This window comes from Furipterus horrens, unplaced genomic scaffold (assembly GCF_987537825.1).
Source record: "Furipterus horrens unplaced genomic scaffold, mFurHor1.1.pri manual_scaffold_15, whole genome shotgun sequence".
In the NCBI taxonomy this organism is placed as follows: Eukaryota; Metazoa; Chordata; class Mammalia; order Chiroptera; family Furipteridae; genus Furipterus; species Furipterus horrens.
In genome coordinates, this window is record NW_028327185.1 from 22,647,892 (window position 1) to 22,674,939 (window position 27,048).

Below are 27,048 nucleotides of genomic sequence, written 5' to 3' on the forward strand. Positions count from 1 at the left end.
AAAGTCACTTCCTATGGTACTGGGATGAGGTCAGGAGGGGGACACAGTTCAGCGCATCGCAGCTCGCTGTGATTTGGCGTTGACTGTATTGTGGCTTGTATCTTGGAGTCTAATGCTCAGCAGGCATTAATGAACGGTGTGGATGGATGGCACGTAACTCCGAGCTTCCGGGCACTGTGTGTGCTGGCACTTAACCCGTGTCAGAACCATGTCCTGGTGGGTTACCAGCTTCTCCGAGCACAGTGCCAGCGCTTTCCCACCGAGCCCACCCCGACTCCTGTGGATGAGTTTGCTTTATTTGCCATCCATTCTGCCTGTGTAGGTCACATGTATACCTTTTCCTGTGCATCTTCTGTGGTTCTACTCAGGGAAGTGGCTGGATATGTTTACTCATCCTTTGCCAAATCACAGGGTCTTAGTTGTGATGGGCACTCATTTTCTGTATAAAATGCTCAGTGTAGCTGTGAGGTTGAGATAAAGAGTTCTTTCTGTTGAATGATTACTTTTTCATAATAGAAGTAATGCTCTTATTAAAAGATGATGAGAGGCATATTTTTTCTTTGCATGAGAGTAACTGGTTTTATGTGTGTGTGTAGTCGTAATCACACTGTGTAGACAATGTCATGTTTTCCTTTCTTTATACAATATCACGAGCACTTTGTATAAGGAGTTAATATGATGTAATCAAAATAATAATAATTATAGTTAAAAATTTTAAGGCTAAGTATTGTTCCAAGCACTTATCTGTATGAACTAATTTAATTTTCAGACAACCCTCTGTGGGATGTACTATTATTATGCCCATTCTACAGATGCACAGAAAGGGTGGATAATTTGTGTAAGATGGCACAGCTGTGGAGCAGCAGAACCACGGGTTGAACACCCAGGTGCTCTGACTGCAGACTGCCTGCCTGTAGATGCTTCTGGCCTCACTGGGGGTGATGGAACTAGGGAGACCTACTAGGCCCTGAGTTCTGCTCCTTAGCTGTGTTACCTTGAGCTAGTTACCTGACCTCTCTCAATCTGTTCCCTCCTTTGTAAAACTGGTGTAGTAATGCTAGTCTCCTAGCTCACAGTAGGTGCTCAATAAATATCTGGTTAGCATTGTATTTCAGTGCTATGAACTCCACACAGTACTGAGATCTCTCATCCAGCCCAAAGCTTCTCTCCTCACCTCTAAGTGAGGCTTGATCTGAAATCTTGATCATGTACCGTTACCTGAGCAGGTGGACATCTGGGGCAGGCTCTTTCAAGATGGCACTGGTGCACTTCACATGGACAACTTGCCCCCGTGTCCACCCTGAGGAAGTGCTTCAGCTAGCTTCTCGCTCCCTGGTACACACAGGCTGGGGTCCCCGGTGGCTGAGGGTTGGGCCCAGCATATCTGCACATCAGAAGGCCTCCAGCCAGGGAGGCAGAGGCTGGCCTCCTGCTTCTGACAGGCTCCCCCAACTAGCGTGCTCTAGAAGCCCCCTCACCTGGGCTGGGTGGGACAGAGGCCCACCCCTTCCTCCTGATGGGCAGGGGAAGAAAAGCAGCCATGGCTCTTGTTTCTTTCACTAATTCCTCCAAAGAAGTCTCTTCCTCTTGTAAATTAAAGGTGGGGTAGGGTAGCTGGCATCCTAGGGTTTACCCAGCACCTCTGGGGGAGTGCATGCAGGCCACTGGCCCCAGCTTGGGGCCCCAGTCAGAACTCTTAAGACCCTAGGAAAACACCCCATCTCATATCCTGTTACGTTTTATTCTGTGCCACAGAGTTACTTAGAAAGTTTCCCTTGTATGGGACTGAGATTGTTTCAACTCTTTTGCTAGTCTAAATACTGTCGCAGTGGAAGTTAAGCGCCCATTCCGCTTTCTCTGCCCCCACCACGTAAGGCTGTTTATTTCTCAGACAACAGTACATCTCTGCTTACAGACCAGACAGACCCAATAGGCCAGACTGCCCTATGTTCTTTCACTGAGCAAGTGATTAAAATTCAAAGTCAAATCCTAGTGATAAATGCCACCAAATTAAAAAAAAAAAAAAAAAAAAGATGCTGTTTTATCTGTGAAGGCCTATTAACAACTCATTGATTTCTTTGAAATTGAACAAGACTTTCAAAAATAAAGTTCCACATTGTGTTACCCAGAGTAATAGGGGCTGTGTCACATACGTTTTAAGCCATGGAACTCCAAGCAAGCTGATCTGCCCACAGTGCTAAAGAAAATAGAATATGCAGGCCAAGATCAAAGTTCTCAGCCCCTTAAAAGCCGGAACACGATCTTAGTTAATGACTGATGCTAAAGGAGTGGTCCAAGAAATTGTGGCTCATTTTGTATTTTGTTTGTTCACCAAAAAAAAACAGAAGTCTTTTGTTTGCAAGGGCACATACTTAGTGTCTTGGGTGGGACGCTCCCTGTGGCCTTGACCCTCACATGCCATCTGTGCCTTCTCTTCAGCTCCCGCACGCCCTGACGTTCTGACAGAGGCCTGCGGGTGCCTTGTCTTCTACACTCAGTGCCACTGGTGCTTCTCAGAGGGTGGCTTCACATCGCCAATCCTGACAGCGGAGAAAGGGGCTTTGGGTCCAGATGCCCGCTTGACAACTTGGCATCTTCACAGCTGAAGGGGATGAGAGAAATTATGTTGTTTCTGATATGAGTGGAAGAGTTGGGACCTGGGACCTTGTCCAGTTTCACACACCCCCCCCCCCCCATGGCCCCAATGCCCAGTGTTTCTCAGTTGGTAGCAGTTGGGTGGCATTGGTTGCTGCTGCTTCTCTTGCTTTGCCTAAATCCAGGGAGATTTTAGGCTTTTCCACATTCTATCTAAATAGTAACAATCTGGCAGGCTAGCGTGGGCGGAAGCCACTGGAACAAACTTGGTAAGTGGAGGTGGCTCTTTTTGTGAAAGGACTGAGAGGTAGTCAGCAGAACGTGGTCTGGCAGCCTCATGGCCTTGGAGGGGCACTGGCCACCAAGCCACCTGCAAACCTGAAGTGTCCCAAGCTCTGTAACAGCAGGAAGGGACCCGCGCAGCGCCCAGCCTGCTTGGGGTGATTGCCCACGTGAGTCAGCCTAGCAGGCCCCTGCCTGCCCTGCATGCTGCGCAGCAGCCCTGCAGGCTCCGGCACGCTCTGTGTGACAGGCAGCCGTGTCCTTCACTGCGTTAATCCTCCAGGGAAAGTTGGAGAGCTCTGGTTTCAGATAACTCTCCATAGTTCCTTACTTCTTCCCTGATATGGAGTTTAGAGAATGAGGAACCAGGGCAACCGGTAAAACTATTAAAACTTTAAAACTACCCAGAGCCTGTGCTTGGAGTTTGTAATTCTGCCAGTCCAGACAGATGGGGAGGTATCCTGATCCAGAAGCATCTGGGCATTGACAGGGGGAGAAGGAATGTCAGGGCTTGGCTCTGCTGGTATGGAAATTGCCTCTTCAGTCTGAGCTTATCACTAGCGTCTCCCGGCCATGCTCCCCGTGCTCCCTGCCCTCTGTCTACTCCCATTTGTCAGTGGAGTTGACCATGTCGCCTCTAGGGAGGTGATGGATGATGCCACCTTAGAAATAGGTGAATAGATGCACTAATCACTAAAATGTTAGAATTAAGTGTGTAACCGCAGGTAAAGTTGGTGAGGGTCTTTAAAAGCCATAGATCTTTTCTTTCTGTGTTTTGCTGCCTAAGGCAATTTTGCCTAAAACAGGTAGCATCTGATTCTACTCCCATTTGGCACATCGCTTTCTCACGTCAGGTCATCTTCCCCGGCGGCCTTCCTGCTCTCTGCTGGAGGGTCCACACCTTCTCATAGCACCCCCTCCCTGAATCAGCTCCCACCCCAGACTCTCAAGTCCTGCCTAGCCCTAACCAGGACCACCTGCAGTCTCCGTTTTTGGTCGTTAGAGAAAATAGTAAGATGCTCCCCCCACCCCCAACATTCAAGCTACCCAGTCAGAGTCATCATTTCAGGGCCTCGAGCACTTGCCTCTAAAATGAACTTTCCAGAAATGACATTTTAGAAGAAATTATAGTACTTTGGTTTGATGTAGTCTATTACTGCCTCTGTCTTTGACTTCTTTCTACTTTTGGGCCAAGTCAAAATAAAATATTTGTGCTAAGGCTTGTACAGGTCAAAGGGCAAAATGCCTGCTTTCTGGCACTTAGTAGCTGTTTCCCTAAGAACAGCAGAAGGAAGGTCTATTTATTAATCTTTCAAGCGCATCGTCCTCTATTCTGTCGGCTCTAATTGTCTGACTTCCCGGCTTCTATTCTCATTCCATGGCGTGACTGCATGCATATTCTCCTCTTGTCCCGTTTTGTGCTCTATTGACTGTGACGCCTTTGAATGTCACTAAATCTCCCGGTTGGTGTGGGGGTCGGGGGCAGCCAGGTCACACATGCTGAGAGTGTAAATTAATGCAACTTCCAGAAGACTAGTTGGCAGCCTCTCTGACTCATGGATCCAGCAGCCCCACTTAAGGACGCGATCCTACAGAAGTCATAGCAGAGGGTGTTTGAAGCGGAGAAGGTCGCTTACGTTCCAGATAGGAAGCAGGTGAAGAAGCCTTGGCTCTGTGACGGGCTGTGATACTATGAAACCGTCAAAAAGAGGAGTGAGCACTGACCTCACAGGAATGCAGCAATATCTCATTATTTTATTATTAAACACATAAAGCAAGTTGTAGATTAATACGGTTTGGGGCTAAAAAATATCTCTGGATGGACTTCTGTGGCTGAGGAATCAGCAAGGATGTGCCCTAGATTGTAGCCAGGAAGCTCCGGGAGGGAGATGGGACCAGAGATGGAGAGAAAAAGATGTTCACATCTCTTGTTGCTTTTTAAAGAACAGTGTAATTTTGAACAGCGTGTTTTGTTGTTGTTTTTTTTTTCAAATTAAAAAACGTAGTGGGATGAATGATCCAACATTTGGGTGGCACTTGAGCTCATTGAGCTGTTCACGTTTTGGCACGTGGAACCAAGTGTCTCTGCTCAGCTCACAGAGAATCATGCACCACAGGAAGGTTCTAGACTAAGACGATGAGTCCATGGCCTGGGTTTGTGGCCCCATGTCCTCGTGGCGCCCTCCGTGGGTCTGGGTGCCAGCAGCGCTGTTGCCTACGCCCATGACCATGAAGGGAGGAAACACAGGCAGACCCCTGCCCCTGGGATGTCCACAGCCTTGCGCTCTGCTTGCTGGTACACGTGCAGACCGTGATCTCCTGGAAAGGACGGCTGGTATTTCCAAACAATAACCGACAGTCCTTCACACAAAAAGGGAAACCACCCCACTTTCATCTCTGGAACCAGCGCAAAGGTGTGAAATTACACCTGAGCCCGGCCTCCCAGGCCAGGAACAGTGGCTGCGTCTGATCCCCCCTTCACCTCCCGGAGCAGCAGGGCCTCCTTGTAATCGGATAGAAAACTCGTTGAAGAGAAGAAAGAACTAAATGTACACAAACCTGCAGGTTTGCTTTCATCCTAGCAAAGCACCATAGCATTTAATTCAAATTTCTGCTTTTCCGTATGTGATCCTTTCATCCTAGAGCAAGGCCCTCTAAGGTCTCATGTGGATCCTGGCTCAGCTCTGTGCCCAGTGTCATCTGTCTGTGCCTGTTAACACGTCATTCCTTATGGCACTGACATCTCTCACGTCGTTGTTCCATGAATGGATTGTGACCTTGAGGCGGCCAGGTCTGTCTCCTTTGTCCGCACAGCCCAGGACTGGAACGGGTTGGTCCCTGGCATTGAGTAGCTGCTCGATAAAAGTATCCTAAATGAAAACCCCTTCCAAAAGTCAGTTTCTGGAAAGAGCCAGTTTTCCATGTGTATATTAAACTTCAATAAAAAGTAGAAGTAAAAGTAAGTGGAAGCAGTTATTATAATAATAGTAATTAATTTCCAGAGAAAGACCTGAGTATAAATTGCTTTAGAAAGACCCAAGAGGATATGCGGAGTCAGGCAGGAAAGTCTGTGCTGTCTGAACCCTGTTACTGTCACATTCCTCAGCATTTAAAATCCTATTTTCAAAGCTATTTACTAAAGTATTTTCTATTTTTAAAGTTTTAAAAACTTATTGATTTGAGAGAGGGGGTAGGAGAAACACTGATGTGTTGTTCCACTTACTTATGCATTCGTTGGTTGATTCCTGTATGTGCCCAGACAGGGGATTGAACCCACAACCTTGGTGCATCAGGATGATGCTCTAACCAACTTAGCCATTCAGCCAGGGCTACCAAAGTATTTTCTTAAAGCAGAGAGGTCAAGCTTTGGCGCTGGTCGTCCTCTGATAAATACTGGTTTCCTGCTTTGACTGGCCTGGTGCCCCTAGTCCCTTGAGCGTGACGTCATTCGCAGGAGGCGTTTGCCGAAGGATGAGCTGGGATGACTTGGTTTCAGTCTTCATGGTGGTTTCCAAGCAGGCCTGGGCTGTCCTCAGGTTAACCATTCAGCAACCCTCCCTAGTTTGCACAATAATGAAGGTGGAGCCCTGCGTCAGTCAGCTGAGCTGGAGAGTTAAGGATGGAACAATAGAATGCAGCAGGAGAGAGATGGCCCCTCAGTGTCCGTGACACCCCCTCCTCCCAGTCTGCCAGCATCTCGGCCCTCAGTCCAGCCCCACGTGGACTGCATGTGGGGTACACGTTCACTCCGAGTGCAGAGGGTCCCCAGGGTGTTTCCTGGGCCCTGGGGTCTCTCGGAGCCCACTGAGAAGCCAGCAGGTGTGGTAATCTGCAGGCAGGGGTGGAGGGCGGTCTCCAGCACCCAGTGTTTCCGGCTCCCTGAGCAGAGATGGGACCTGACCGGAGGGCAGAATTCGTGGAAGCAGCCAACTCTTTCTGCCCAGAGGATTTCAGGCAGCAGTCAACACACGTCCCCAAACACCAGGTGATTCCCTCATATTTACGATGGGAAAGTTTTACGAAATGAGGGTTGTCTGTAGCCTGCTTGAGTATATATAAAACATTGGTATTTAACTTTGTGACATGCTCAGATTTACTAAGGAGGTGAAACCGCTTTTTATTGTGGTGAAATACGTGTAACATATTTTTACTGTCTTGACCATTTCTAAGTGCACAGCTCTGTGGCATTCAGTACATTCACACTGTGGTGCAGCCGCTGCCACCATCATCTCCAGAACTTTCTTCCGAAACTGGAACTCTATCCCCTTAAACTTGAACTTCCCCTCCCTCTCCTTCAGCTCCTGGTAATCCCTATTTTACTTCCTGTCTGTTCAAATTTGACTTCTGCAGGTCCCTCACAGAAATGGCAACATCGTAATTGTTCTTCTGTGACTGGCTTATTTCACTTTGCATGATGTCCTCAAGGTTCATCCATGTGGTAGCAGGTGTCAGGGTTTCCTTCCTTGTTAATGCGGAATAGTCTTCCACAGTTTGCTATCCCATTCACCTGTCGGTGTCATTGGGCTGTTTCCATCCTTTTCCTCATCTCCACCTTTCTTTTTCGGTGCACAGACCTGACCATGCCCAGAAACCGTTCTTTCCCACAAAACCAAGGTGTAGCCAGGGCCCCGCTGAGATCAGATATAGGAGCTGAGAAATGCTCAGAGCAAGGCTGGTGGAGTGGAATTCACCCAGATCCAAGGATGGCAAGGGGCCCACAGCTGCCGGACAAATAAATCTAGGGTGTTTTTAAACACGTTACTAGCGTGCTTGACCATGACTACGTTCACAGGATCCAAGCGAGACCGGAAGGATGGAGCCACCGCGCGGAGCTCCCAAGGCTGGTGCCTGTGGAGCTGAGGCCGAGAGCAGGAGGGCGGGCAGGTGGGCCAGGTGGAGGGGCAGCCCCTCCCCCTCCCCGGTGCTGGTCGTTGTCTTTCCTCCCCACCTCTCACATGGCCTCCCTCTGCAATGTGAGGGGCTACCTGTCTCAGGTGCACGAGTCACCACAGCACAGCAAGGACAAGATCCTGTGCCTCGTAGTCTAGAGTCTAGAGCAGAAGAGACACTTCCAAGATCTTTGCTCAGCGGAACCAGCACCCGTTGGGGTGCCCGTGCGGGATGCCGTGGGCACACCTGGGGCACATGACCCAGACTGGGACGTTGGAGACGGTTTCCCAGAGGTGGAGCCTAAGCTGAGGCCTCAAAGGCACGAGAAAGATCAGCGGAGAGAAGCGCCGGGGAGCTCACTCCAGGCAGGCAGCTGCATGCACGTGGGCTCGGCCACTTCCAAGTCCCCTCCGCCTCCTGGGTGAAAGCCAGCCAGACCTGCGTTCAGAAATCACCTCTCTGTCCTCAGAGCCTCTAGGCTTCCTGCAACTTTTGACACTGTCACCTCTTGCTGTGACCCCTTTTGTCTGCTTTCCCATCTCCTTCCTCCCTGCCACTGAATGCGGGTGTCTGTCTGTGACCTCACACCTGGCTCTCCACCCTGGCTCTCCTTCCACGGTCACTTCACCATGTCCGTCTCCTGCGCTGGCCTCCGCACGCCAGCACTGTGACTTCGGCTCTGACAGGGCTGCCCTTCCCTTCCCTCCCCCCCACCCCAGTGGCTCCAGTCTTGCCCCTTCCTCCCCCAGGACAGTGGTTTGGGGACTCTGCAGCCTTGCCTGTGAGTCAGTCCTGCTTTCCCCACCACACCCCCAGCAGTCCCCCGGCCTCCACGCTGTCCCCGGCCACCAGGAACCAGCCCCGCCCTGCAGCCAGGCCGAGTGTCCTCCTGGGCCCAGAGCTCCGAGGGGCCCTGCCCCTGGCCAGGGCTGTAATGACAGACACCTGAGCATCCCCGCTCCGGGGACAGGCGTCCGGGTCTCCATCCGGCCTCAGTCTCTCTGCTGCCTCATCTCCCTGTGACCGCTCTCAGTGCCACTGCCTAGGACAAAGTGCCCCTCAGGGCCCTAGGCTGCTGCCGCTCACGTGGGCCTCTGGCTGAACACTCGTTCCCCCCAAACCCCCCTCTAGGCCCTCAGCAGGGCTCATCTCAGACGGCTCTGCTTCGAAGAAGCCCCCTCTGTGATGTTTTTCTTCTGTAGGTAGAAACCTCTCCTCTCTGAGGAGCTCCCCCCCTGGCTGTGTCCCCAGGGGGCCATGGCTAGGACAGGCCCTGAGGTCAGGGTTCAGGGCCTTCCCCCTTTGCCTGTGGGTCCCAACACAGGAGCAAGCTGCTCTGTAAACAAGTGCTGAATCAGGCATGGGTGTGGTTTCAGTGAGACCCTAAAAACCACAAAAAGGAGCCTTTTCTGATTTCACTCTCAGAAAACGACCTGAAATAGCAGCCTCATACTCAGAGCAAGAACGGAGCTTGTAGCTATGACCCTAAGTTCTGTCTTCGTCAACCTTCACACGTAGTTCTGAGTCATGTCCCTTGTGCTCATCATGGGGATGATCCTGGCCAGACAGTGACTTTGTTAAAAATTTTCTCCGGATTGTGCAAAATGAAGTCAAGTATGCTGCATTATGCAGCCTTAAAGGGAAGTTCATGTTCATCAGGGACCTCAGTCATGCCACACACCCTGCAGAGCTGAATGTTTGTGTCTTCACGCCACCAGAAGGTCCTGTTTTGGTTCCTTGTGTCCCGTTCAGGGAGCAGAGTATGACTGTGGCAGCAGCCTGTCCCTGTCACTCTTGCTGGGGCTGTGCCACACACGCAGGTCTCCGCACGACCTGTTACACAGCGAGGCATGGAGCTCAGCATCGCCGAGCTTCTGGATTTCACTTGGTAAAAGTAGAAAGTTTCTGTCCTTTCAAAGGCTTCCCCTCACTTGTGCAAACTGTAATAGTTATGGGGGAGCAGCCAGCTTTTGTTCCAGCAAAGCCAGTGGCAGAGACTCAAACAGGAGCAAGAAGTATTTAGATTAGTGAGGGGGGAAATCCAGCTGGTGGGATGGAGGAATGTGAAAAAAATTAGACTCGTAATTAGACAAGTGTGTTTACATTGCTGAGACACGGGCATTTATGAGCTTGGAGTGAGGAGAAAGGTGTCTTAGAAGTTAAGAGAAAAAGACTTTAAAACGTTGGACACCAGGGAGTTAGCGCCGAGATCTGAGAACACAGAGCACTTGGAGACAGTTTCTCGTCTGGCAGCCACCTCGCTGTACCACTGAGGCACGAAGACCAGCGATGGGACGTCACGTGCCTGTGGGTATGAGGCAGCTGGAGAGAAACCTGGGCGTCTGACCGAACACTGGAGCCCTCCTGCAATGCAGAGGGTGCAGGAGGCCGTATTAGCTGCTGAGAGGGATCGGAGGGGTACGGGGATGGAGTTAACACCAGCATGGACTGGGCTGCTCTCTGCTGACTTGGTTGTAAATACACACCCATGCACACACATGCACACATGTGCGAACGCACCCTCCAAGGTCAGAGTACTCCCCTCCCAGGGCCTTGGCTGTGGAGATAGAACCCCGTCACACAGGTGGAGATGCAATTGATTACCTCCTGAGATTTGGGTGCAGCTCTCTTCTGAGTTTCTCTTTGCTGCTTGGTAGTGTACGTTTAAAGGTACGAGACCCAAAGGAAAGAATTATCACCTGGACTGACACACAGCCCACCAAGAAGTAGGTGAGAAACAAAATAAGGAAAATAACCCAAAGATGAAATAAAACTAAAACAGTAGCACATTGTTGCATGCATTGATACATTTTTTAAAAATAGGGACAGTAATTCATTTAAGAAACATTTGTTGAGTGTCCTCTGCGGGCCGGTAGTTCTGGGCACTGAGGAAGCAAATAGCCGAGGAAGCACAGAGACGTACACTCCGGAGTGAGGCACAGACAGAGGAGGATTAAGGTCGGCTGAGGGCCCCGGGCACTGAAGAAAATATTGGGCCCCTTAAAAAGAAGACACAGGGAAAATAAAAATACATGTTAACCGTATTTTATGCAGCATAGTAATGAAACCAAACTTTGTGTCATTAGAAAAAAGTGTAAAGTTGGGGTTGCCCTTCAGAAGTCGGGGCCCAGGGCGTGTGCCCAGTGCACTTGCTGTTAAATCCACCTCTGGACACCGAGTTCACGACCATCAAAAGACCATTCTTAACATTCATCACCCCTGCCCTGGGTTTTGGTGGACATTTAACAAAATTGGGAAACTGAGAATATCTCCATTTGTACATGGGTATGATTTTAATGACGATTGCCTTTTGGTTTCTAGGGAGAAGAAAATGGCTTTGCAGACAGTACTGAAGATTCCCTTGCAGGTAAATGACTGACGCTAACGCTGGCTTCAGTGATAGCTGGAGTGGCTGCCATCAAGGTGATCTGAGGCTATGTCTGTCATTAACTGTAAAAGTCTCCATTACTAACTAGAGACACTTCCCAGCCACGTGCCTTCAAAGAGGATTTTCTCTGTGTTAACCCTGCATTGCTTGTGAGAGGCCCAGCAGGGTTCTCAGCCAGACAGATTCAGCAGTCGGAACTGGGCAGACCCCCACCCCACCCCCACCCCCGCTCAGGTCCTGGGAGCCGAGGCATTGGCAGAGAACCTGGCGGGTGGCTGGGGAAGATGGGAGACACACAGGGCCAGCCCAGCCCTGTGCTACTCGCTCTCTGTACCTCGGGCACTTAGGGAGCCCAAGCGGCCCCTCCCCAGCCCTCTCCTGCTTTTAGTGTGTTTAATGGAAGAAACATTAGTCTCCCCGTCTCACTTTTTTTTTTTTTTAAGACAGAAACTTTAGATTTCTGTTTAATCCTGGGGAGAAATATGGAGTGAGCACTTAAATAAGCTACTGAGCCCTGGCTGGTATGGCTCTGTGGGTTGAGTGCTGGCTGGCCTGTGACCCAAAAAGTCACTGGTTCGATTCCCAGGCAAGGTACGTGCCTGGATTTCAGGCCAGGCCCCTGGTTGGGGGTGTGCGAGAGGCAACTGATGGGTGTTTCTCTCTCTCTCTTTCTCCCTCTTTATGAAAGACCTAGTGTGTGCCAGGCCTTGTGGCAAAAGTACAGCTGTGGGAGACAGAGATATGATTCTGGTTCCAGTGCACCCACTGCCAGGCTGTGATTAGAGAAATCAAGGGAGAAATCAGGCCAGATGGTCCTCTGGGGGAACCCTCCCAGCAGGTCTCATGGGACAGGCCCCATGACAGGGTTCCCATGCGGACACCCCACTGGCAGTTGCCTGCCTTGGGCCCCTGGCTTCTGCAAACATTCATCAGACTCAGGCCCACCTGAGAAGCACGTGGCTGGGTAACCTGGGGGAGGGGTAGCATCCTGGCATACGACTTCATTTTCTCCCTGCTGTCCTGTACTGTGGTTCACGACTCTCAACTGTAAGTCTACTTTAAAAAAAAAAAATTGTTTTTCTATTACAATTGTCCGACTTTTTCCCTCATTGCTACCCTCCATCCAGCTCACCCCTTCTCCCAGAGTCAATCCCCACCCCATTGTCCGTGTCCATGGGTTATTTATACCAGTTCCTTTACTAAACCCTTCCCTTACTTACCCCTTCTCTCCCTCCTCCCCACCCCCTGGTAACTGTTAGTCTGTTCCTTGTTTAATTTTGTTCGTTTGTTTGTGTTGTTCATGGGTCTCCTGTATCAGGTGATAGCATATGGTATTTTTCTTTCATTGCCTGGCTTATTTCACTAAGCATAATTCTCTCTAGTTCCATCCATGTTGTCGCAAATGGCAGAAGTTCCTTCTTTCTCTCTGCTGCATAGTATCCCATTGTGTAAATGCACCACAGCTTTTTTATCCACTCATCTACAGATGGGCACTTAGGCTGTTCCCAGCACTTGGCTATTATAAACAGCACTGCTATGAACATAGGGGTGCATAAGTTCTTTTGAACTGGGATTTCAGGATTCTTCGGGTATAATCCTAGCAGTGGAATTGCTGGTTCAAAAGGCAGTTCCATTTTTAGTTTTTTGAGGTAATTCCACTGTTTTCTATAGCGGCTGCACCAGTCTGCATTCCCACCAACAGTGCAGTAGGGTTCCCGTTTCTCCGCATCCTCGCCAGCACTTGTTTGTTGATTTGTTGATGATGGCCATTCTGACTGGTGTGAGGTGGTATCTCATTGTGGTTTTTATTTGCATCTCCCTGATGGCTAATGATGTTGAGCATTTTTTCATGTGCCTATGGACCTTCTGTATGTCCTCTTCGGAGAAGTGTTTGTTCAGGTCCTTTGCCCAGTTTTAAATTGGGTTGTCTATTTTCTTGGTGTTGAGACGTGTCAGTTCTTTATGTATTTTGGAGATCAGTCCCCTGTCTGTGATATCATTGGCAAATATGTTTTCCCATATGGTTGGTTTCCTTTTCATCTTGCTGATGTTTTCTTTTGCTGAGCAGAAACTCTTTAGTTTGATGTAGTCCCATTTGTTTATTCTTTCCTTCATTTCCCTTGCCTTAGGAGATGTATCTGTGAAGATATTGTTACGTGGGATATCTGAAATTTTCTTGCCTATGTTTTCCTCTAGGACTTTTATGGTGCCATGGCTTACATTTAAGTCTTTGATCCATTTTGAGTTTATTCTGGTGTACAGTGTAAGTTGGTGGTCTAGTTTCATTTTTTTCATGTACCTGTCCAATTCTCCCAGCACCATTTGTTAAAGAGGCTCTTCTCACTCCCTTTTATGTTCCTTCCCCCTTTGTCGAATATTAGTTGACCATAGAGACCTGGGTTTATTTCTGGGCTCTCTGTTCTGTTTCGTTGATCTGTATGTCTGTTCTTATGCTGGTACCAGGCTGTTTTGATCACAGTGGCCTTGTAGTATAGTTTGATGTCAGGTATCGTGATTCCTCCTATTGCATTCTTCTGTCTCAAGATTCCAGTGGCAATTCAGGGTCTTTTTTGGTTCCATATAAATTTTTGAAGTATTTGTTCTAGGTCTGTGAAATACATTGCTGGTATTTTAATAGGGATTGCATTGAATTTGTAAATTGCTTTGGGCAATATCGCCATTTTAATGATGTTGATTCTTCCTATCCATGGACGTGATATATGCTTCCATTTATTTGTATCTTCCTTAATTTCTTTCTTCAGTGTTACGTAGTTTCATGTACAGATCTTTTACCTCTTTGGTTAAATTTATTCCTAGGTACTTTATTTTTCTTGTTGCTATAGTAAATGGGATTTTTCTTCTAGTTTCTATCTCTGCTATTTTATTGTTGGTGTACAGGAATGCCTTTGATTTCTGAATATTGACTTTGTACCCTGCTATTTTGCCAAATTCACTTATTAGGTCGAGTAGTTTTTTCGTTGTAAGTCTACTTTTGCCTGACCCTGTATTTTTAAAAATTCTAACGTGAATGGGTATCAGCAAAATCTGCCCCAAGCTTTCATCTGCACGACAACTGTGTATGTGCCACATGAGCAGACACAAGCGGGGACAAACATGACCCTGGAAGCTGGCACTGGCCTGGGTGGTGAGAGCATGAATTTTTTTCCATATGCTCATCTGAAGTTTTAGATTTTCTGTGACAAGCACCTATTTCTATTTTAATTTTTAAAATATTTATTTAAACTTTTAGAGGACACTAATGTGAAATGTCAGCTAAAATGAAACTGTAGAAAGTAAGTTGTTTAGGAGGATCTATATATACCCTTGAAGGACTCTTACGAGTTAAGGTCATTGTTAATTAATAGATCAACCACATTTCTGGTTGTCTCTAAAAATGTTACCTGTGTTGAGATGAAATGGAAGGCCCTCGGGGAGAATGAGCTTCTCTTCATGACAGCAGGCGGTGGCCCTGAGAGCCAGGCCCATGCGGTCCAAGTCGCTTCCATGCATGCGGTGGCTGGTGTTGGCTTGGTTGGGTTTGCTGGGTGAACTGGTCAAGGCAGACCTAGGGATGTTTCATCTTTGAATGAGAGTAGCCATTTCGTTGTTTTATGTACTAGAACTGATTCAGCACCTTCGAAGCACTTTCCAGACATGCTTAGATGGGCAGGCTCCTGACACTCTGTGAGCAGGTCCAGCCATTTCTTTCCTGGATGCCTGAGAAGGGATGGCCCTGGGTGGGATCCCGGCCCTGCCCACTCGTAGCTGACACCCAGCTGCCTGTTCTGGCCAGGGCATCACCTGTGTGTGCAGCACATCCTGAGGGCTTGAGTGTCCCATGGCTGAAGGTCAGACTGAGTTTCAGCCGGAACTAGCCCCCGTCCAGACACCCCCAAAGGCAGCCTCTGAGCCACTGGGCAGCCTTTCCCAGAAGTTCCTGTCCTCAGTCAGACCCTTGGCCTTAACTCAGCCTGGCTATTATTGATTCTTGAACTTGAAAACCTTAGTTTATCTACAATCCAGTTTATACCAGGTTAAGATGAGCAGATGGGATAATGCAGGCCAGTAGGCAGACAGAGGGGTTAGGCAGAAGAAATGACAGCTGACCATTGTCATCAAGGAAAGAAAAAGAAAGCAGTTCAGAACCACTACCACTAGGAAAGCAAAGCCCTTTGGGGAACCTCTGGGTAGAGAGGCAGATATCTGGGGCAGGGTACCTTCTGTACATCCCGGTCAAGGAGACATTTAAATTTTACAATGTTCATGCAAAGTTTCAAAATGAAAACATTGGACATTAAAGGAGTAAGGCTGTTATTAAAAAAGAAATGCCCCAAATGGGAAAACATGAAACCTCTTCCCCTGCCCTCTCCTGGCTGTGGGTTCCACACGGACCACCACACCTTCTGCCCCTGCTCTCAACAGCAGCCAGGGGTTCAGCGACAACTTTCCGATAACCCTGTGTAACCCAGCACTTGCCTAATCAAAACCTAATTTCCCCACAGAAATGACTGTAAAATAGGATTTTCATTTGCTTCAAATTAGGTCCATAAAGTTACCCTGGTTAATATATTTGTGTCATGTACTTTCACAATTCAAATTCACATAAAATTCTATGCTGAATTTTAACCCGGGTCCTTTCTTATGAAAGAGTTTGTTTCTTTTTCTTTCTCCTTCTTCTTTTTTTTAACGTGCCTTCCACATTCTAGTTTCGTTTGATGATAAAATTGAGACTCAGCTCAATTTAGCAGCCTGGAGTCATCCAGTTTGTCAGACTGCCCAGCACAGCTGCCAGCGCGGTGTCGCCTTAAAAGGGTGTTTTAGAGAGAGAAAATGAAATCGTATTGTTTTTCCCGTTGGTTGAGATCAAACGCCCACCTAAAGCCCTTGAGTCAGTTTCTTAGTAGATGGAAATAATTCTTCATCCTATGCCAGCTCCCAGCATTTAACTGACTGTCTCTGCTGAATAATGTGGTGTGTGTGCACCCCAAAGATTTATCAGAGCTATGAACTGGCATTTTAAATTTATTTCCAACCACATTGGGAACCACACAGAAAGAAACATGAATTTACACCCTTAAGAAATGTAACCGTAGAAGTATTTGACTCTCCTGGAACACACTGAGATTTTGCAGCTTCCAGATCTGATAACTTATAGACACCTGGGGTGGAGTTCATTTCAAGACCACAGTATTTCGGTGTTGGCAACGTTGCCAATGTAAAATGTTTACTCGAGACCTAGTTATCCTGGGGAACATTCTTACAAACAATTTGAGAGCTGCCAGTGGTATGGAACCCATTGGAGGAAAACACCGAGTGGTAACAGCTCTTGAAAAACCCACTGTACAAGACAGAACGCCCCTCCCCGCCCCCGCAGGGAGGCCCATTAAGTCAGCCTCTGATCCGCTGCCAGCATCCCGACAGGAGCTATTCTCTAGTCTCAACTAATCACAACCTTTGTAAATTCTGAATCTTGTTCCAGTTCACAATTAACTGTTAATTGACTGGTAATTTATAACCTGCGAGCCCCAACTGAGTCGTGAGATGCCGCACCATTGGACGTGAACTGCTTCTTACAGATGTTTCAGTGACTCAGACAGGCCTTGTCAAAGAGCCTGCTTGGGTCCTGAACTCTTCTCTGAAGTATAACATGAAAGCTGAGTGGGAGAGAGGAGGGGAGGAGGGCACAGCCGGCCCAGAGGAAAATCCATTCCTCTGTGCAACAGACATGGCAGCTCTCAAAGAGCAGTGGCTGGCATTCCAGAATCCGACGTCCACAAGCCCTTTAAGAACCTACTCTGTAGATGTCTCTAAGGAGACGGTTTTCAGTTCTGGCCCCACGTCAGAATTCTCAGGGGAGCTTTGAAAACTTTTCATGTCCCGCCTTCCCCCCAGACCAGTGAAATAAGGGTCTCAGGACATCAGGATTTTGTCCCTCTCTGAGTAGGTGCTGGGGGGTGAGGTGGAGTCCCATCTTGCAGCCAGGGTAGAGAACCACTGCTTTTATTTATTTTTTATTTTTTCTTACTTCTATTCCCTTTGCTTTTTATTGTTATTATTATTATAGATGCCCCCCCATTTCCCCACCCTTGCCCCCCTCCACCCAGTCCCCTGACCCTGGCCTTCACCACCTTGTTGTCTGTGTCCATAGGCTTTGCATATATGCATGTATGTTCTTCAGCTAATCTCTCCCAGTCCCCTCACCACCCTCCCCTCCGAGATCTGTCCGTCTGTTGCATGTCTCCATGCATCTGGTTTTATTTTAGAGTCCACATGTGAGTGAGATTGTATGGTATTTGTCTTTCTCTCTCTGGCTTATTTCTGCTTCTAAAAAGGCAGTTGGTCCTGATTCTTCACCTGCAGCTACAAATTCTTGGTTGCTTGCTCACCATGGGCTCGCGTGATGCTTTAATGGATGACCTCATTTGATCCTCCCAACCACTGAACGAAACAGGCATCCCTGTCTCTGCCCAGAGTGAGGACGTGGCCTTCGCCAGCTCCATTACCCGTCCGTGCTGCACACCTGCGCGGTGCTAGCAGGTGTTGACAGTCGGCAAGCCTCCAGCGATACTGCTGTTGATCTGGTGGCACACAGTGCTTGTCGTCTCCATGGCAACCAGCAGGCTTTCTTCTGCTTTGTGTACTCAGCACTAAAAAGGGTCCAGTGGGCTTGAAAACTTCCAGATAGTTCCTCAGAGGCTGCCCAGCGGTTTCTAATTTGACTTTCTCTGTCACCTTCTTCATTCATTTTATTTCCTCAACAAATATTATGGAGTGCTTACAGTGTGCCTGGAATGACACAGTGACATCAGACATTAAAGTCCCAGTCCTCTTGGAGCTTGTATGCTAGGTGGGACTGACAGACAATAAACGCAAACAAGTAAGTAATCACACACGGTGGGGGTTGCCTTGAGGAAAATAAATGAGGGTAATGGGACTTTTGCCAGCCAGGTGAAGAGCTGTGGAAGGAGGACTCCAGGGAGACCAGCTGGTGGCAAGGTCCTGGGGCAGAGATGAGCTCTGTGTTGTAGGGACAAGCGTGGGCCATGCAGAGCCGCAGAGAAGGTGGGGGGCTGGGAGGAATGAGCAGAGACCAGGCTGCAGGGGGACTCTTCTTCCCTCTCCTTAAAAAGTAAATGCAAAACCTAACATCTTCAAATAACATTTTAAAAATATTTTATTGATTATGCTATTACATTTGTCCCAATCATTTTCCTCTTTGCCCCCCTCTGCCTAGTACCCGCCTTCCCTCCAACAACACCCGCCCCCCCCCCCCCTTGGTTCATGTCCATGGGTTGTGCATGTAAGTCCTTTGGCCTCTCCCTTTCCTCTACTGTTCTGCACATCCCCCTGTCTATTTTGTACCAACCGATTATGCTTCTTAGTCCCTGCACCTTTTCCCCATTTCTCCCCCTCCCCCTCCCAGCTGGTAACCCTCCAAATGATCCCCATACCTATGATTCTGTTCCTGTTCTAGTTGTTGCTTAGTTTGTTTTTGTTTTTTAGATTCGGTTAATAGTTATAAGCTTGTCATCATGTTAACGTTCCTAGTTTTGCTCTTCTTTTCCTTAAGTAAGTCCCTTTAACATTTCATGTAATAATGACTTGGTGATGATGAACTTCTTTAGCTCTACCTTGTCTGGGAACCACTTTATCTGCCCTCCCATTCTAAATGATAGTTTTGCTGGATAGAGGAATCTTGGTTGTAGGTCTTTGCTTTTCATCACTTTGAAGACTTCTTGCCAGTCCCTTCTTGCCTGCAAAGTTTCTTTCGAGAAATCAGCTGATGGTCTTATGGCAACTCCTTTGTAGGTAACTCTCTTCTTTTCTCTTGCTGCTTTTAAGATTCTCTCTTTGTCTTTAACCTTTGGCATTTTAATTGTGATGTGTCTTGGTGTGATCCTCTTTGAGTCTAACTTGTTTGGGACTCTCTGTGCTTCCTGGACTTCTATGCTTATTTCCTTTGCCAAATTAGGGAAGTTTTCCTTCATTATTTTTTCACATACATTTTTAATTTCTTGCTCTTCCTCTTCTCCTTCTGACACCCCTATGATTCAGATGTTGGTAAGCTTAAAGTTGCCCCAGAGGTTCCTAAACCTCTCCTAGTTTTTTTCAATTCTTGTTTCTTCATTCCGTTCGGGTTGATTGTTTATTTCTTCCTTTTGTTCCAAATTGTTGATTTGAATCCCGGCTTCCTTCCCTTCACTGTTGGTCCCCTATATATTTTTCTTTATTTCACTTAGTGTATCCTTCATTTCTTCCTTTATTTTGTGGCCGTACTCAATGAGTTGTCTGAGCATTCTTATCACCAGTGTTTTGAACTCTATCTGATAGGTTGGCTGCCTTCATTTCATTTAGTTCTTTTTCTGTGGTTTTGTTCTTTTCTTTCATTTGGGCCATATTTCTTTACTTCCTCAATTTGGCAGCCTCCCTGTGTTTGTTTCTGTGTATTAGGTAGAGCTGCTTCTACTCCCTGTCTTAGAAGCTTGGCCTATGTAGCAAAGGCACCTGTAAATTGTGTGGGGCAGAGACTCAGGTAATTGCCAGGTTAGGGCCCCCACTTTACTGCTTTGTGTCTCTGTTTGTAGTAGGGGGCTCAGAGAGGGGACAATGCCGCTGTCTGGCTTTGGAGGCCTACTAGGCACTCACCCTGCTTCCAGTCACCTCACCCATCTCTCCTATGTGACTGGCATCTTCCAGCTGCTGCTGCTGTGGGGTTTGCATATGTTCTAAACCCATGCAGTCTCTTTTAGCATCAAAAATCCAGGGTTTCTGTTGCTGCCCCAACCCCCACTGGTTTTTACAGCCAGAGGTAATGGGGGTTTATCTTCCAAGTACTGGAACCGTGGGCTGTGAAGTCTGGACTGGGGCTGGGATTGCTCTCTCCCAAGGCGTCCTTCCCGATTTTTATGTACCACATGTGAATGTGTGACTGTTTGTTCTGCCACCACTGCCTGTTCTCTGTGCCACACTGCCTCTCTGCCCCATCTCCACAACTCCACCCCTCCTGCCCATCTGGATGAATATGGCTTCTTTAAATACTTGGTGACCCGTCTTCCAAATAGCTCAATTTTCTGACAGTTCTGAGTGTTTTTTATTTTTGAGATCTGGTTGTAATTCTTTATATGGTTGTGCAAGGAGGCAAAGCGTGTCTACCTACGCCTCCATCCTGACCAGAAGTCTTCAAATAACATGTACATGAGTGTTGATGAAAATGCTTTCACATCAATTATCTGATTTAATTCATGAGATAAAGGAATCATTATCATCAATATTACAAATGAGGAATCTGAAGTTGTGGGTGTTAACGCTATGAGAAGCCAAGCTTTTGGAGGTTGGGGGCATCCGGACTTGATGAGCCCCATGTGACATAGATCCAAAGTGGAGTGGTTTGGGGTCATGCACATGGAGGACGCAGTGTAGGGCTGGTCATTCACTAGGCACTTAGTAACTGACACTGGAATGAAGAAAAACCTCTGAGAAACCTGGTCCTTCGTCCCTGATCAGGTCTTCCTTAGTTCAAGCCAGTACTCACACTGGACCTGCAAAGAGCTATCCTCCAGGGAGCTTGCTTCTAAAATAAGAAGTCATCATAACTTCATGAGCTGGGCCATTCTTGCTTTGCATCAGTGGAGAGTATACAAGTCAAGTGTCGAAATGTGGCAAGCAAGGACCCTAATTATTAGGGAACCCAAGTAAATTTCTGTACATAATTAATTTCCTTTTCTTTTCAGTGACCCTCTCCTTTCCTTCCCAGATCTAGAATTGATCCATCTTTTTGTGTCTTAAGAACAAGTCTGTACTCTTTCCACCAATATCAGTTACTGCCAGCAGCCACTAACAACATCCTCTTTCCTTCCCTAATAATTCTCTATTCAGGGTCTAACATGCGCCAAAAGTAATAACACACCTCCCGTCTCCTGAGGAGACAGCCCAGTTCTCGTTCTCATTCATTCATACAGCAAGCGACTTTTGAATTTCTACTGCGCAGAAACCCTGTGCTTCTCCGTGAGAGGCATCAAATAATAATCCATTTTTCCCCACTTCCAATGAAAATTTCTTGGTCCTAAGTCTCTCCCCAGGATTGCTTCTTCCCCCAAGACATCTCCTGCTGCCCTTCACATGTACTGTGACATGACAGGTGTTTACAGTGGGCGGGACGAATGCATTTGACAGGAAACAAACATGTTTTCCTGCTCGAGGCCCCCAGAGAGCTAATTACAGTTTATGACTCAAAAGGCAGCTTTCAGCTCACTAATGTTGACAGTTTGTGTAGATTCAACTCAGTAAATGGTGTCATTTGTGTTGTTGAAAATACAAAAGTAAAAGTATCAACAGACTTTTGGCACATCATTCATTGATAATTTTGTCAATGCCATTGTTCAAAGAAATGCAGCCTTCTCATCCACTAGATGGTTTAAAGGAGTTTCAGAGAGAAAGCTTCCTGGTGGTATCCTTCTTGTTCTTGAGACTAAAGGAGAAGACACTGCCAACCCTGAATCTTACAGAAGTGCTATTAGAGAGGTCTTCAGACACCAGTGCACTTAATTCTAGGCTCAGAGGTTATATTTTACTTGATTTTCCCGTGACATTTAAAACTTTTTAAAGTATCCAGATAAACACAATGATATAGAACATTAAAAAATATCCATTTTTGATAGACATACTTCCATATTTTTCTCTGTGCCTGTGAAGGTGTGCACAGTATACTTCACATGGATATTAATGACTGTATTGTTTGTTTTTACAAAAACTTAATTATACATACTCTGGTAATCTGCTTCTTTGCCACTTGGCAGAATATTGTTAGTTTAACCCTATCCTTAAATAAAAGCAAAGAAAATTCAGGATTGTCCTTATATACCACTCTTTTAGCAAGAAGCTACCTTCACCCTTAGATTTTTTGTTTTTAGATGAATTAACTCTGCCCCACCATGCAGCTGAAGTCTTACTTTTTGACACACCTGATCCGTGTAACTGAGGAATCACTCTCCATGTATTACATAGGAATGTAACTACATTTTAAACATAGTGCAGGCATTTAAAATGGCACAAGGAACAGGAAACCACACCAAATGTCTCCTGTAAGGAAGAGTCAAGAGGTGCAGACACAATACTGGGATCTCCCATGAGGCCTTCCGCAGGAGCAGGAAGACTTCCTGGAGGAGGGGGTATCTGAGGTGGGTTTTATAGGATGGATGAAGGTCATCAGTGTAAGTTCAACAGAGGAAGTTCATTGAGGAGAGGGAAAGAAGAGCAGAAACACCAGGAAAGGCATGGGGGTAGGAAAAAATATAAGGTATACTTTTTCAAACTATGAAATTGACAAAAGATTTTTAAACACTAGTGCGTGGTGCGGAGGAAGGCGCAGTGAGAGAGGCGCCAGCCCTGGCTCTGGCTGGAGTGGAACCGACCCAGCGTTTGTCTCTGAGGCAGCTGGGGGTAGGGGCGGGCGTGGACACCGACCGCCAGGGGTGCTCGCGCTGGGGCCCGCGAGTCCCGTGTCCAGGGAGATGCTTCAAGATTTGTATGCTGGGTTCTGCATCGAATTGTTCCTCAGTCGTGAAATCGGGAAAACCCAGTGGCCATCACTGTATATAATGTCTGAATGTTCTGTACCGGACTTCTGCTAGTTTTTCTTTTAATTTAATTGAGCTTAAAGAAAAAACCGTGTCTTCTGGGCACCGAGTCGTCCGGCTGGTCTGGAGAACGGGCCGTGTGGGAGGAAGCGCTGGGGCTCGCGCGAAGAGTGGCCTGGAGCCTCCCGTGGGGTCTCGGCCGTGGCGCAGGTTGTGTGGAGTGGAACTGCGGTGCTGGTGGCCGAGGTGCTTTGGGTGCACAGGAGGAGGACGTCCAGTACGACCTGAGGTCCCCTTCGTGGGAGATGCCGTCCGGACGGCCAGGGGCTTCCCGGTGGGCAGTGCTGGAGCCGCGAGGGCGGGCAGGGCCTGCGGCCCAGGCGTCCCGCAGGTGCGCTCCGCAGACGGGAAGCGTTCGCCCTGCGCCCGGGGCTGCGCGGGTCCTGCCCGGGCGCAGAGGAAGAGGCCCCGCGGTCTATGAGCGCGCCAGGCCGAGGCCGCTGGGAGCGGCGCAGGGGACCAGCGGGAAACCGCGGGCGAGCTCGGGGCCAGGGACAGAGCGAGGGCGCCTCCGGGTTGCTCCCGAGGACTGGGCAGGGAGATGGGCTGGGATCGCACCGGGCCGGCTGCGAGGGAAGGGACGCGGCTCTGCGGTCAGAAGGAACCTTCGGGGAGGACGCGGCCTGCAGTACAACCAGCCGTGTCCAGGCGGCCATTCTTGGCCGCAGTTCCAGCGGCCGCCGTATCCAGGGGAGCTGCTGTGATGGGGACATGGGCGGCAGCAGGTCCGGCGAAGCTCAAGGTCAGGTGCGGACCGCTCCTCTGGCCGGGGTTTTCCGGCCCGGTCGCTGGAGCACTCCGCCAGCAGCTGGGGTGCAGGGAACAAGGCCGCGTCTCCCCAAGGTTTGGTGGGAGCGAGGCCCGGTCAGCAGCTGCTTGAAGCTCCGGCAGATGAAGAACATGGGGAGGCATCAGAGGGAGCGGGCTTTGAATTCTCCTTCTAGGAGTTCAACAGAGAATTTTTTTTTAAAAAAGGGAAAGTGGGTAAACAAAGGAAAGAAAATCAGCAGAGATGGGGGCTGGAGAGGAGGGGAAGAAAGGAGATGTTTGATGAAATAAATCTTGGAGAAGGCAGGAGGGGAGGCTCACAGGTATGGGTGAGGCTCGGCAAAGAGGAGGGATAAGTGATAAGTCATCTGCAAAGCTAAGCAATGTATTTGTTCATGTAAGACGCTGTTTGGGTTGTCACAGAAATATAACACCATTAGAGAAAGTTTGGAAAATAGAAACATAATCCTGCCATATTAATGCGGTAGCTGTTGTTATTTTTGTACATTTCCTTCCACAGTAATATTAACACAGAATTTTCACCTATTCTAATCACAGACGTTTTTCACTTAACATCACAGCACATGCACTTCCTAGGTTGCTGCCTACTCTTCATAAGTGACATGTAAGTTGTTGAGAAAATAGATAAGACTGTAAGAAAAACGTTCATGGATACACGTATTTCAGATTATCTCCTCGGGCTGGACGCCCAGAAGTTAGATTAGTCGGTCACGGCTCCTGTTACCTTTTAATATGCACTTGCCCCCCAATTTCTGGTCCTCTACCTAAACCATAAGCAAAGTGACTCCCTTTCCCCAAATTCTTTACTTTTCTAAACTGGGATATCCACGGCTTAAGTGTGGTAAAGGTCACTGTGACTTTCTAGAATTTCTCAGGCCAGTGGTCTCCCATGTGGCCTTTGGCTGTTAAACTCCCATTAGAGGGGCCAGGAGGCCCTTGCTGGGGCAGAAGGTAGGTTGCTGTGCAGACACCGTTCACAACCTTCCTATAAATGACTTGGGGACTTCGTCCTCCTAACGTACTCTGGGCACTGAGACCAGGCTGGAGCTCTCTGGTAGGGGAGTGCTGTCTGGCTGCTGGGCTGGGCTGGGCCCTGCTCATGCACCCCTGCACACACCTCGGGGCGTTGGCCCCACTTCAGAGGCAGCCCCGTGGGTGAAAAAAAAAACAAAACAAAACCAAAAACACAGATAAAGGCAAAGCAATGATAAGGTGGACATAAATTTAAAAAGCATTCTGGCATTATCAAATATCACTTACTTCCAAATCTTTGTGTAGAGTGGATATTCCAGTTTTCTGGGCGTGTGTGTGTGTGTGTTTAAAGACCTTTTATAGAATTGTGCAATCCTTTGCATCCTATCGTGCTGTGCTTGGCACGAGGCAGCTGTCAGGCTGACTTATAACTTGGAAGGGATAAGGTTGAGGTGCAGACAAGTAGGGGCTGGTTTTCTCGTCGGAAGGCATTCTGACCCCATTCACTGGTAATTTGCTCCCCGCCCCCACCCCCCTGCACCCAATGCTCTGTCCCCAGAGCCCTCATTCTGTCTGGTAGTCACATGTTATAAGACACAGAGTCTCAGAAAGAAAGGAAAATGGACTTTATTTATCAACTCTTGATTCCAGCACAGCAGCCTGTCCTTGTGTGAATGTGTAGACTCTAAACCTTTTGATAATTCCAGTGGACAGTGAGGGACTGAAGAGATGAGGCAGCTCATGGCCTCTTGCTGACGTGTGGCTGTCATGTTTGTTCCAGATGTGAGCAAGGTCAAGTCCTGCCAGGACAACTGTACTTGTTCCTCCTGCTCGCTCCGGGCCCCCACCATCAGTGACTTGCTTAACGATCAGGACTTACTCGACGTGATCAGGATAAAGCTGGACCCGTGTCACCCAACGGTCAAAAACTGGAGGAATTTTGCGAGCAAATGGGGCATGCCCTACGACGAACTGTGCTTCCTGGAGCAGAGGCCCCAGAGCCCCACCTTGGAGTTCCTGCTCCGGAACAGCCAGAGGACAGTGGGGCAGCTGATAGAGCTCTGCAGGCTCTACCACCGGGCCGACGTGGAGAGCGTCCTGCGCAGGTGGCTGGACGAGGAGTGGCCCAAGAGGAGGCGTGGAGACCACCCCAGACCCTGCTAGACCTGTGCTCCTTCTTGTTGGCCTCTTTGGACGTTCAAACAACCCAGGTCAGGGAGCAACGTGAATCTGTTCTTTTTAAAGAATTTAGGATAAGGACGTAGAACAGTGGACACTGGTCCCCCCATGCTGGTGGTTTCGGGGGAGGGGTAGGTTATGTTTTGGTGGCGGAATTTTGTTTGTTTAGTTTTGCACATGTTTTAATTTAATATTTGAATCTGGAATCAGGAGAAATATTTTGTAGGTCCGTATAGGGAGCGGGGCCAAAGCCTACAATCAGGATGGGTTCATGCCACGATGAACTTAAATTCTCCTCTCCACAAGCACTGCTGAACATGGAAGTAGGAACTCAGACAGTGATGGCCGCACCTGGCCATTGCCCGCGGGCTCCTCCGTGATCAGTGGCCCACAGCTCCGAGGAAACGGGGAGCCCGTGGAGCCCGTTTGTTACTGTTTTGTTATAAAGTACTTGGCTGAATTAACAGGATACTGGTATTATGTGGAGATATCTTTCAGAACATATGTGCCCTCTTTTTATTCAAATGCTTTTACAGCCTCTGCACTATCAGAAATGTCATTTGCTCAAGTGTTTTTGAAAGAAGTACAGGAGTCGATGGTTATTAGGAGGACAGAGTCAGGAGTTAGCAGGTAAAGGACCGTGGGACCAGGGTTGACAAGGAGGGGAAGCAGGATGCCCTTTGGTCACACATGGCTTTTTAAAAGTTAGCTTAAAATTGACTTCGACACCTTTTATGTAAGGCTGGCTGTCTCACCCCTGAAATGAAGTCTGTTGAGAAAGAAATACACATCACCTGGCCCAGGGGTGAGCTGCTGCCCTCCAGCACGTACTGTCCCAGCTTAGAGCAGCTTAACCAGTGGGGGTGGGGAGGAATCTTTAATGGTGAGGCTGGGGGGGAAGAGATGCATTAAAATCTAAATTTTAAACCAAATGAAAAATTGGGTCCAAAGAGTATCTAATGTTCTTATCTGATGATTAAAGGGGAGGGAAATTATTGCAGATAGAAGGTCTGTTCTTGGAGAGGCCTGGTTTTCTAGGGGTTGGTGGGTGGGAGGAGCCTTGATTTGCTTGACAATTTCATAAAAGTGTTGCTTGGATTTGGCCATGGGCTTAGAAGATTAAGGCTCTTTGTTCAGTTGGGGGGATTCTGCATGTCTGTGATCAAAATAAGCAAAAATGATGAATTAATATTGATCGGAACACAAGGAAGATTAGTATTAGCTCAAAAGGAAATTATTTTCTAAACCACCAATGTTTTTTCTACTAAAGGTTACAGTGGTTTTTGTTAGGTTGCCATAATATAAAGTCAACCTCAG

At 48.0% G+C, this 27,048-nt stretch overlaps 1 protein-coding gene across 1 annotated transcript in view; it reads left to right on the forward strand.

Moving 5' to 3' along the window:
• The window catches only part of EDARADD (EDAR associated via death domain), a 52,098-nt gene extending 25,903 nt beyond the window's left edge, over positions 1–26,195 (forward strand). Inside the window, exons 5-6 of the mRNA XM_090263324.1 lie at positions 11,089–11,134; positions 25,334–26,195. Of these exons, the coding sequence (XP_090119450.1) occupies positions 11,089–11,134; positions 25,334–25,716 (429 nt within the window). The 3' untranslated portion in view covers positions 25,717–26,195. The remainder of the gene's footprint in view (positions 1–11,088; positions 11,135–25,333) is intronic.
• Positions 26,196–27,048: the final 853 nt, after the last annotated feature.